This window comes from Chelonia mydas, chromosome 12, assembly GCF_015237465.2.
Source record: "Chelonia mydas isolate rCheMyd1 chromosome 12, rCheMyd1.pri.v2, whole genome shotgun sequence".
In the NCBI taxonomy this organism is placed as follows: Eukaryota; Metazoa; Chordata; order Testudines; family Cheloniidae; genus Chelonia; species Chelonia mydas.
Window position 1 is genome coordinate 18,412,588 of NC_051252.2, and position 12,527 is coordinate 18,425,114.

The 12,527-nt window shown below is 38.2% G+C and overlaps 2 protein-coding genes across 7 annotated transcripts in view; one reads left to right on the plus strand and one right to left on the minus strand.

The window, feature by feature from the left end:
• NETO2 (neuropilin and tolloid like 2) overlaps window positions 1-6,211 on the plus strand; it is a 51,197-nt gene extending 44,986 nt beyond the window's left edge. For 3 of the 4 annotated variants that reach the window (XM_037877755.2, XM_037877757.2, XM_037877758.2), the window contains 2 exons: window positions 2,389-2,502; window positions 4,483-6,211. In XM_037877755.2, coding sequence (XP_037733683.1) covers window positions 2,389-2,502; window positions 4,483-5,063 — 695 coding nt within the window. In that variant the 3' untranslated portion in view covers window positions 5,064-6,211. The remainder of the gene's footprint in view (window positions 1-2,388; window positions 2,503-4,482) is intronic. The other variant, XM_043526053.1, reaches the window with a different exon arrangement.
• LOC102947665 (borealin-2) overlaps window positions 1-12,527 on the minus strand; it is a 208,130-nt gene that overhangs the window by 85,460 nt on the left and 110,143 nt on the right. The gene's annotated exons all lie outside the window — the stretch shown is intronic.

Here is a 12,527-nt window from a genome sequence, read left to right on the forward strand (position 1 = left end):
CAGCATCTGCCATTGAGAACAAACTGACCCTTATTTATGCACTTAAATGGGAACAGAACTTTCTTGAAAATGTGGCCACTTATTTGGATGCTTAACACTTGGGTGCTCAGCTCTTTTGCATATTTGGCTCAAAATCACTATACATTCAAACTAAATAGCAAAAAGAAATTAAATGGATAAGTGGAAGTTGCTTTGAAAAGGCAATACCTCAAATATTCCCTTCCTCCTCTACTGCCTTAAGCCTCTCATTGTTAATTTATACACTGACTCTTCTCCACAACTTCCCATGAATTATTAATACTATAAAGCACTGTTCTTCAAAAGGATCTCAAAGTACTTTCCAGATATTTAAACTTTTGCAACACCCAGTCAAGGAAGGTGTGTGAAACAGTAATTTCAGTATTTTTAAATATCATTACGATTAACATAAAAATTGGGTAACATGCATTTTCTAAAGTTCCTAAATTATGTATGACGAAAGCTTTATGATCCAAAGAGTTGAGACTACAAACAGATGATCCTCTATGGATCTATTTCTTTCCAATATAGAGGAACTGATTGATAACATGAAAATAAAGCTCAGAAGCAGTGCGCATGAGCCTGTGGAATTCAGCACAGTAAGAAATGGGGTCATGTGAAGTGGTAGTACAAAGACAGTTTTAAGGAAGACAAATTTAGAGGGTTAAGAAATATAGGCTTAAAACCTCCATTAATTCCTCAGGCAAAACTCCAGCTGAAGTAATTAGGGTCCAGGGGTTTAACTGATGGGAACACATGGCAGAACTCTATCCCTTTCCCACTTGCCATCCTCTCCATCACTTACCTCTTGGGTTCACCTCAGCATTTGTGAACCCCAGATGCTCAAGCATGAGTTATCATCTGGGAAATATGTAATAAACTGGCATGTGAGCAAGACAAGCCACTACCTTCTCCTGGACACCACTGTCCTTACATTAAAATCAATGCTGATATGTAACTGACTTACAGAAATCTCTAGTGTATAAATACTACACTGATGTAGAAAAATGGAACAAAAAACTGTATAATGGGTAGAATATCTAACGCAGAAAGAATGCGATAATTATATATATTTATTTAATGAAAATGGATGCTTTGACACTGTTCTAATGTCAAGAGCGTGTAATATGATAGAAATTTAAAATCCTCTTTAGAGAGAAAGTATAGTTATTTTATTTCTTCAAATTTCTTATAAACAGCTGCCAGCTAAAGGCTGCTCTTCCTTAAACCCTCTATTATCTTCTAATAAAAAAGGCCCATTCATGAGCAGGAGTTCACCTCTTTCACCATGAAGGTCCAAATGACCACTGTATACAGTATAGCAATAACCATTAAGTCACAGGTGGCAGGTTTGTTAGAGTGTTTACACTACTGGTGCCTACCTGACAGGCATTTCTAAATGTTTATAAAGCATTTGGAGATCATCAGAGGGCAGGCAGTATAGAACTGCTGAATGCTACTATTTATTATTGTTACCAATGGATTACCACTTTAGCTATATAATGTATTTTTTGTACTAGCTTCCCAGTTGCTTTTGGATTCTATTCATGGTATCTCCTTTAATCTACAAAGCTCTATAGGGCTTGAGGCCAAGCTACATCTCTCTTCATATGGACTGTCTCAATGGCTGATATCAGCAGGGATGTTCTCTTTGAAAATGCCAAGATTTGAATTCCTGAGGAGGAGAAAGAAGAGAGTTCTTAGGAAAGGGACCTTAACTGGGGAACTTGTTACCTCCCAGTCTGCAGGAAATGGAATCTGACCTTCACTTAACAGCCTAGGTTCTGGAAGTGCTGGAAGAAGGGTAGGAACCTCAGCTGCCTCAGACCTACACCGCGTCTCCCTTCGATTTTTAATGTTTCAGAGCAGAAATTTGTCATATCTCATTCATCTGTAAAGCATGATGCACTTATGGTATTCTGTATAGATAAGAAGTATACTCTTCAGGGAAGAAACTGACTTCCTGTGAGTTTGGAAAGCATATGGCCATTTTGGGCACCACTGCAATCTCAATAATCAACAAGTAATTCAGAATGCAGTATAATGCTATAAGATAGGCATTTAAGACTATAGAAGCTTTTTCCATCACATGCATTGGGTGGCCAACCAGTGTATGGCTCTTATTGCTAACCACTTGGATCAGTACTGTTTTGTTCATAGTGTCTGTTGTGCATCCAGAAGCAACCCCAAATGGGCGTATACTAAACTACTTAATAAGGGATATGCAGGAAAACTCATTTAATGTGAAATCTTAGATCAGTCAGTGAAAGAAGGAATATGCATATTGAGAAATATAAAGTTTCTTCACAGACTTTGTGCACTCTGTGAGCTCTTGGCAACTCATAACTTGTTTTTCCTTCTCTCCTGCAGCTCCATGCTCAGGCAGCAGTTACTTTTGCCATAGCAACATGTGCATCAATAATTCTTTGGTCTGCAATGGCATTCAAAACTGTGCATACCCTTGGGATGAAAATCATTGCAAAGGTGAATATAGTGCAAAGCATAACCTTGGTGATCCAGGATTGTCAATTAGCCTTTCATTTAAGAAAGTCATAAAACATCTTTTCCTGCAAATGTGCTGAAGACAGCTATTCTACTAAACTCAGGGAGATGTTCCAAATTTTTAATTTAAAACCAAGAGGCCTGTGAGCAGGGTTGAAGAATGTACCTGCCCTATAAATGAAACATCGCATGCCCTTCACAAAGTATATTTTAAACTTTACACAGAACATTGGACCTACTAAGTATATGCTTTTGTATTTGCCTGATTTGTACTGCTACCATCTATTCCTAAACCTTGATGCTTTTGCGGGAAAAATCCTTGTTTTTTGAAGGAGGCCCCTTCATGTTACAGTGTGAAAATAATATAAATGTAGTTACTAAGCTAAAATGTATCATGTCACAGCATCTTTGTTTTATTTATTACGGTTAACAAAACTGATCAGTGGCTCCCAAGTTTCTATAATAAAAATCAAGTTTGCTGCACCTGAAGCTCTGCCTGTGCAAGTATAATACACATTTCCAATCAGAAATGGTTTTCTGAGATGTCTTCCTGAACTATGGGTTCTTTTCTCAAATATACACCTTTCCTAGAATGCTTCACAAACCTACTGCAATATGAGAGATTTATTTATTAAATATATAGCAACAAAGCAATACCATCTTGCCCAGCATTTTTAACTACTGTGTGCTCAACTACATTCCCCATTATATTTTAGCTTTATACGTGAACAGAATTCTTAATACCTAGCATCACAGGAAAAAAAACAAAACCCAAACCCAGAACGCAGTAAATATTTTTACTGTTTTCTAATGAACAGTCTATTTTATTCATACAAATTTCTTTTAGTCATTCAGGACAAATACTTTTTCCAGAGCAAAATATTGCTAAAAATTTGTCTCTTAAGTGTGGGAAACCTGCTGTAATCAGATACTGCCATCTTGTGTACTTCCATCGGAAGTGCTATCAAGAAATTATTTTTTAAACTCATCTTATGATGTGGAATGTTAAATAACTTGCAATGCAATACATAGGTACAATTTAGTCCAGTTATGAAGCCATCCAGTGAAGGCAAGATAAATAGTATGGTTGGATTTTTTTATATTGTTTTTTAAAGGACTAGATAATTTTGGGGTCTGGTTTTTCCTCCATTCACATCAATAGGAGTTTTGCCATGAGCACCAATGGATGCAGGATTGGGCCCTTTGTGTATGAGCATTTGTAACTATACAAGCTAAAGTAATGATATGCTGTTTAATCAAATTTTAGATTTCAGAATGTAAACTAATTACCACAGGGGTCAGGAAGGAACTCACATCCCAACTAAATAGGTATGTTGTTGGATTACGGGAGGGTCCCAGCAGCCTTTGAAGTATCAGGTGTTTGTCACTGCTGAAGGCAGGGGTATTGGATTTGCTGAACCATTGCACTGATTCAATACGGCAAATCCCACAAATCTATAAGTCCATTACATTTCTAAGGTTGTTCTAATGTAACTTCTCTTTCCCCAAAAACTACAGGCCATATTCTGCTCATGAATGTTTGTGCGAACCTCCGGGAAAATAGCACATACTTCTATGAAAGCAGAGCATGGTCCTATGCATCGAAAACTTGCCTGAAATTACATGCTGTTGAGTGGGCTCAGTCCCGCGGTTCTTGCTCATCCCTTATGAAACAAAACTCCAGAGTAACCAGTGATTTTTGTCTGAGTAAGGACTAATACGTAAAGCATACAGGGCCAAATTCTGCTCTCCCTCACAGGGATGCAGTGCCCATTAATGGAGCCAATACTTAATAGACATTTGCACCCATATGAGTGACATCAGTGTACGACCTGCTCTATCATTTACACTTTTCATTATCTTAAATCTTTGCATACGAAGTCAAACCTGAAATTTTACTGAATTATTTCTGATCAGACATTTTAGATAAACTCAAAAGCTAACCCTCTCTCTTTTTTGCAGAGAAGAAAAAAACTGGACTGTTTGAACAAATCACCAAAACTCATGGAACCATCATTGGAATTACTTCAGGAATAGTTTTGGTTCTTCTCATAATTTCAATTCTGGTGCAAGTAAAGCAGCCTCGCAAAAAGGTTATGGCCTGCAAAACTGCTTTTAATAAAACTGGCTTCCAAGAAGTATTTGATCCTCCACATTATGAACTGTTCTCATTAAGGGATAAAGAGATTTCTACAGACTTGGCTGACTTATCAGAAGAACTTGAGAACTATCAGAAAATGAGACGCTCCTCTATTGCTTCGAGATGTATTCATGACCATCACTGTGGCTCTCAAGCCTCCAGTATAAAACAAAGCAGGACCAATCTCAGTTCCATGGAACTTCCTTTCCGCAATGATTTTGCGCAACCTCAGCCAATGAAAACATTTAATAGCACCTTCAAGAAAAGTAGTTACACATTTAAACAGGCCCATGACTGCCCTGAGCAGGTCATAGAAGACAGGGTGATGGAGGAGATTCCTTGTGAAATTTATGTGAGAGGACGAGAGGATGCTGCACAAGGCTCATTATCTATTGACTTTTAATCTCCTGTTAAAGGTAAAATTGGTATGTGTGGGTGTGTGTTTATCTGACACACACTGTGTCTATATAAAAATACACCATATGTAGTGTGTATAGGTATACACACTTTTTAGCTTACTGTATCCAGTTTTTTTTTAAAAGGAAAGATCTTCATAACCAATAATTGTTGCAGTGGTGGACTTTGCCCCCATCCCCCACAAGCTGCCACTCCGCTTGAGCAACAAAACAGAAGGTTTTGCATGGGAACTATCAAGAATATTTTTAACTAAATCTGAAAATGACTAGATTATTTTTCTGCCCTCCCTTTCATATTATTTCTCTTTTCCTTTGTTAAATAATTAGTTTTCAGACCAACTAGTTTAAGTAAGTAAAAGTGGTAAAAAGCACCACATATTTTGACACAGATGTCTGTTAGCATATTTATCAAATTGCAGCTAGAGTTACTTTGGTAAATGCCAATTAAGATGAGTTACGTTGCATCTTGACTAGTTTTTATATTGCTTCCTTAGTCTCTGTGTTCCGTGAGAAATATGTAAAATGGTCTATTGCCTTTAACAGTATTTTATCTTGGCTATACAGTATTCATTTTAGTATCTTTGGGAATATATGGCCTTTGCAGATTGTGGATTAAAATTTAACCCAATTCTCAAGTACGTCTTGTTAGACACAGACTTTACACAGTAGCTTCTTTCAGGAAGATGTAGATTTTCAAAAGCATAGGGTGGGCCAATTTCTGCCATGTGTTAAAGCCATGCAACTCCATTGATTTCACAGGTGTATAACTAAGGCTCTCTGTTTTTTCCTATTACTTGCATAAAGAAACTCCATTGACTGACTGTTTTATATATTTCTGTCTCCTGTAGTGATCCTAGTACTATATTCCTTATGCAGCGCACCCTACCTATTGAAATCCATGCTTGATACACTCAATTGGTGTCTTAATTGCACAGAAAGTACAGGATGAAGCCTGCTATGTGTTACACTTTGAGATCTATGTGATAACTAAGGTGTATGAAACTGTTGGGGACAAAGAGAAATCAAAGTAACTGAATGAGCTTTTTAGCACTTTTTTCTAGCACTTGTGTCCATGCTGCAAAAATGCACATTTCATAATTTTTTTTTAAACTGCAGGTTAGACCTTTTTTTTTTTTTTTACAGCACAAGACAATTTGTAAAATAATTATCATGGGTTTTTTAGACTCTTTTGATGTAATTTGATACTAATACAAACTGTTTATTAAATCAAGATTTAACACATGTATAGTAAGCCTCTTTCAGTGTCCCCATTAGCAGCATTGAATAACAGGCAGTGATTGGTGTGTACATTGTAACTTGTAAAGAATACTTAATGACATAAGTTAGCCTTTTTCTCTTTTTTTTTCACACAGGAACTGTTAGTCTTTCACTAAATGTGACCTTACAGTTCTCAGTTACTGGACATATCCTGTATTAAACATACATAAAGACATAAATCAAACTTTTTTTTGGTGCTGACTGCAATGAAATTTAATTCAGTTACTGGAGGTTTCTGCACTGCAAGGACATATCAGTTGCTGGGCATGTGTATAAAACAGACTATTTTTCCTTTTTAAGATTAAAACAAATGAGACTTTAATTGCTGATTTCCTGACCAGGTATGATTTGATGGTGGGGAACAAAACTATTATTTCTGTCCCTTTATAGCAATGGGGTTTATTTAAAGTTAGGAACACTCCTTCTCTGTTTGCTTTATTACTGAACCCACGAATCAGAACAACTTCAACTTACTTATATCATCTGTTAAAAATGGTACATGCCACTCTATCAAAGCAATGCAATCAGCTTAATTTACCTAATATACATGGACAGTAAATGAAAGTGTGCAGACATTCATTGAAATGTTATCTGTAAGACTTTCAGCTCCAGAAAACAACAATTATCTCATCCTGAATTCCATTTCCCGTGAAACATAACACTGCCACTAAAGAGAAATGCTAAGACCAGCCATTTGAAAAGAGAATCCAGCATCTTCTGTTGGGATTTTAGACCCAGATGTAATTGGTGATATGCATTTTAGAAGTCATTTTTGGCTTTAATAGAAAAACACAACCTTTTGGGTGCTTAAAACTTCAAGGATCCCATAGCACTGTTCCCACCCTTTCTCCTATCCACTCATTTCTGCAGTATTTTGATTTGTTCTCAGTATGTTTCATGTGTGTAGACCGGGTCAGAATTTTGCTAGATGGGTTTCCCCAGGCAGTCATTACTAAAAAGCCAACATTTACTGAGCAGTGGTAGCAGTTTTGATACTGCCATGTATTCCAGGGGTAGCTAAACTTACTGACCCTCCACGCTGCACACAACAATCTTCAGAAGTGCAAGAGCTGGGGCACGCCTGCCACAATTTGGGCCTTCTGCCCTGCAGGAGGCATCTGCTGAGCAAAAGCCCCTACCCCACCACCCTGCTGCAAGGTGGAAGTCCCAAGCTTTCCCCTGCCCAAGTCTGGTAGGTGAAGAATGGAGGGGGGCTCCCTGAGCCATGCTAACTGTGAAAGAGCTGTATGTGGCTTGTGAGCTACAATTTGGCCACCCCAATCTATACCTTGATACTGAGATAGCTTAAACATCACAATGCTACTGTCTGCTGCATGATTTACTACTTGTTAACTGGCCCTACAATAAATATATGAGATAAGAGGGACAATCCGAGACTCTTGGAAGGGGTACAGGGAGGTATCTAGAGTTGTATAATTCATCATGACACTGAGATTGGCTCTAAAATGCTGCAGCATTTCAGGGATCACAGGAATCTTAATTTATACAGGAAAAGTATGACATTTTCTTGCTTTATAGGAAGAATGTGGTCTTCATAAAGTGTACTAAGGACAAAGAAGCAGTATACATATTGTCATCTACATTCAACATACAATTAAAAAGAAGTGATGGAAGAGCTATCATTTGCATAACAAATTTTGAGAACAAAACTCATGCCAAAATTCACATCATTTTTATGTACTGAAAAGCCCACCTTATCCATCTGTTAGTGACTTTCCTAACTGTGCAAAGACCTATGGATCAGCAGTGACTCAGGAAAAAGACACTTATTCTTTTAATAAATCATACATGGTTGCTCAACTTTCCTATATAGCTGAAGTGCTGCAGACATCACATGCTCTACTGCCTACATGCTTCACCAACAATGTTGAAATAGTACTTCTCACTGGTGCCTGAAAAGCCAGAATGAAGTTGGGACCAGAGCAGAGTGAAAATGAGAGACTTCAATTCAGGCCTCATGCAAACATTTTATTCAGCTTTGAGCCTCCTCTGTTTTCAGCTCTGCTTTTCATATTCAAATATACTCATGCCAAAATTCAGACAAAGCCACTTGCTCTCACCTGGTGTCAACACAAATCCATGCATCACCCCAGTGCTTGCTCATTTCACCAAATGAAAGGTTCCAATCCCTCACAAAGCCGAACGTACAGACGTTTTACATGGTTTGGGGTTACATTGAGAAACGTTTAAGACTGTCCTAACTGTAACCCACTGGAACAGTTAAGTAATTTACATATGTTAATACTATATATGTTTATCTATAAAAAAAATCTGTCATCATCTGTCTATTCCTGCTTTGAATGTGATTGTGTTATCAGTTTGTGAGCTAGCTGAGTGATATTTGCAAGGTTTTTGCTTTTCTCTTCCCCTAACTGTCCCTGTAGAAGATAAATGCTGATAAAAATGGACTCCAATACGAAATGAGTGTAGCCATGAAAGGCTATTTTCACTCAGTTTCTTTTGCTACACTCCATTTTACAGAATCAGCTTAACTAAATCTGTTTTCCATCTGCTTCATATATCACCACTAACAATCATTTCTGAATTCTCAATTTGTTCTCCCTTATCTAGCCATTGTTGATAATCCAAAATACAGCAGATAAAACAGCTTAATTTCTATAAGCCTATTTGATACTAGAGAGTCAAGCCTGGAGACAAACAAAGTGAAGACCTCATGTCTTTGTATGTCTTTTTATTACTGATGTGTCATTTCTACCAGTTGGTTTTAATCAAAGAAATGCATGTTGTTTATGGGTCAGATTTGACCAGTGAGAGAAAAGTGCTGTGAAAAACCAACAAACAGGTACATAGCACATACACATTGCAAGATAAATGTTAAAAGTCACTGGGTTTTGGCTGGTAGCTGTCCCCCCATGGTCACCTACTGCTCCTGGCTCCTCTTCCATAACTGTAAGGGTGGTTGTGCCCAGGAGCTGCTGCTGGGTAGAGTAGGACATAAATGCATGAGGCCAGATTCTCTTTTCTGTTCCAACCCCTTTGCATGTCACTTCTGGTGCGAAGGGAGCAGCAAGCACTGCTCCCACCCCCTAGGAACGCCCACTCAGAGGGGCTGGAGACCTGTACCAATTTGAAGAAATTAGATTGCAGATACATGGAATTTCCCTCTGCCACCTCTACTGTTACAGCCCAGGTTACTTGACCTCAAATCTCAGAGTCTGGCCCAAAAAGTTTGTTTCTGAAAACCACTTCAGTTGGGTCACATTTTAGAAGCAATCCTCTGCAATTTTACCTGAACTTTAGAAGGGCTGGGTCCTAGCTGGGTCAGTTGTCAGGAGGACAGAAAATAGCCTCACTCTCCACCCCGCAATAAAGCCACAGAGGGGAAGACGGGGGGCAAAGAGGAATGTGGGGGGTAGTATAGTGGAAAAGGAGGGAAAAACATGGCAGGTGACTGTAGAGGATGGACTAGGGACAAGACACTGTGGGGGAACACAGAAGAAGAATTAAGTGCAGCAGAAGAGTAGGTGGGAAAGGGAGAGAGACACAACCATGGCAAGGGAGGAGGAAAGAGATAGAATGACGGCTGCCCCACCTCTTGGGATAGAGAGGGTTAGTATATTCCCCCATGGAGCAGTGACCAAAAAGACCCACATTCTTGTGTATGTTGAATTTGAATCTTAAATGCTCATGTAGAATTTGAAGGTAGGCAGCTTCCCCTTAAAGACTCTGAAAATCTAAAGCTAATTTAAAAAATAAAACATTCTTACAATATTCATAATTTTTAAACCAATCTTGTATTTTAGAGTCTGACATGAATTTTGAATGGTTGAGACTGACAATGTTGCCAGCAGTTAGAAAGATAATGAGCAAGATGCAGGCTCTCTGCACTTCCACTCCCCTGACTCGAAAACATAGGTTCTGATGATTGCTTTAAGTCCGAAGCCTTAGACTGTACCCTTATTCTGGCCAGGCTAGGGCACCTGCAAAACACCAGTCCCCTATGCCCATCTCCACCTACAGATTACTCATTAATCTGAGCTGGAAGGATGGGTAGAGATTGAAGACAGTTCAAGATATACATGCTAAAAAGACATGGAGTGCACTCACGGGCCCTAAACCCCATCCTGGTACACCCTTCCCGCACAGGTGTCTGGGGAGCAAGAATGGAGGTGCAACAGTTGAACCATGTAATGGGCACCACAGCTTTTCAGGTGTTTCTCACAGTGTTTAAAACCACCATGCTAAAATTCTGGTTTCGGAACACAAAATCACCTTCCCACCCCAGATGTCATATAAAGAGCAGGTGAGCCCTTCCAGATGTCAGAGCTCCCAGGGGTTACTTCCTATTAAAATGGTTTGCTTTCTTAAAGAAAGGAAAACTGAGACGCAAGAGTGTGTCTTCCCTTAATCTAAAATGAATATAGTAAAATTAGAATAAATGAATCAATTCTTTGACAGTTAATGTCTGGAATTGTATTATGGAGAAATAGTTTTATCATTGAATATGCAAGTTTTTTTTTATTTTAGGAGCATAGTATGTCCATGTTCTGTGCTACCAGGCTCATCTGAACAAGTCAAAAAGAAAGCAGACAATTTGCACATAAACACTTGTATTCAACTTCTACAGCACTAGACTGTGGAAACTACAACAATCCAAAGTATGAACCTTCTTTCAGGTCTATTGGCAAAGCCAGCCACCAGCCTGAACCTCTAAGAAGGTTAAATCCCAAGGAGGTGTGAAACTAGATTATGCTTCATTCTAAATGCAAACTAGGTGACAATTAAATCATAATCACTGGATATTGTCCTTTCTGAGGTGATGGCTAATTCTCCCTTGAATCTAATGGCATTACTTTGAAGGTAATAAAGCATGCAATTCTATTGAAGCAATATGTTAGGTTCCCTCACTTCATTAAACACTGTCAATACATCCAGTAAATTGAGGCTGCCAACTGTTTACTGGATAGCAATCTCAGTTACTGCTGGATTAGTACCTGAAAAGATGGTTCAAAGACTGATTTGTGGGGAGAAGAAAAACTCGTGAAAACATTTACCAGGGTAAAAGAGATTCTTAGAAATGAAATGAAAAATAAATAAATGCCAGGTCTCTTAAACATGGTAGTGAAACTTGTAGTTAGCATGAAGAGAGGGGACATATCGAATAGCACTTGCTGTTTGGGTCTGCTGTATGTTTAATAAGCCAGTGGAGTAGGTCAGGGCCTGAGGATGAAGCCAAATCATTTTTATTTTTCCTGTTGTGATGGAAAACAAATTAATCTGGTAGAGCAAAGACATTCTGTTTGTTTTGCCCTTACCAGAGGGAGCAGAACCTGTGCAAGATTTTTTATTAATCTTCTCTAGTCCTTAACATTTATTATTGATTGTGAATAGAACTCCACAAGCTACAGTGACACTACAGAAGGTTTATGTAAAAATCAAACGCAACATAAATTAATTAAAAAGTATCTCAGATTTGAAAATATTTTGTGTAGGCTTTAAAAAAAGTCCAATTTCTATCACAGAGGTTGTGACTTTCTCCAAGCCACTTCTCCATTTAGGTCAGGCTCTCACACTTGTATGCTAATAATCAAGATTTTAAACTGGTTAGAATAATGCAGTGATAACAGAAAGCTGGGTTATACTCTTTCTTGAAAGACCCTGGAGCAGTGATCAACTCTGCAAGCTTAGAAAGCCTGCACCACTTTGCTCATCACAGTGGAAATGGAGACAGTTGTGTTTGGGAAACAGTCTTATGAAACTAGTAAAGTGAAAATTCCGAATTTTTTTTTATAACACATACAGGAATTCATTCTACATGTTGACATCTCAAAGTGATTTTGCTTCAGGTCTTGACATCAGCTTAAATAAAAGGAGAAAGACTTTTGTTAAAGCAAATGTACTTCATACACATTTCTCGGTCACAAAACTCCAAACAAAAAGGTCGGGCTGATTTAAAATGCTGTGCACTGTTTATGACTGTATTTATATAAACCCTATTTTGAATATTGATTTATATAGCTGGTTTGTCACTGAAGTCTGCACTTCTGCATATTACTGCATTTAGGTAGAATGCCAGATGTGTAACACCAGGAGGAATTAATGACAACATTTCAGCAGCACCCACAGAGCTAGTACTGTACAGCAGGTGAATGCTAATGCCCAACAAAAAGAGAAACAAGAACACAAAAACA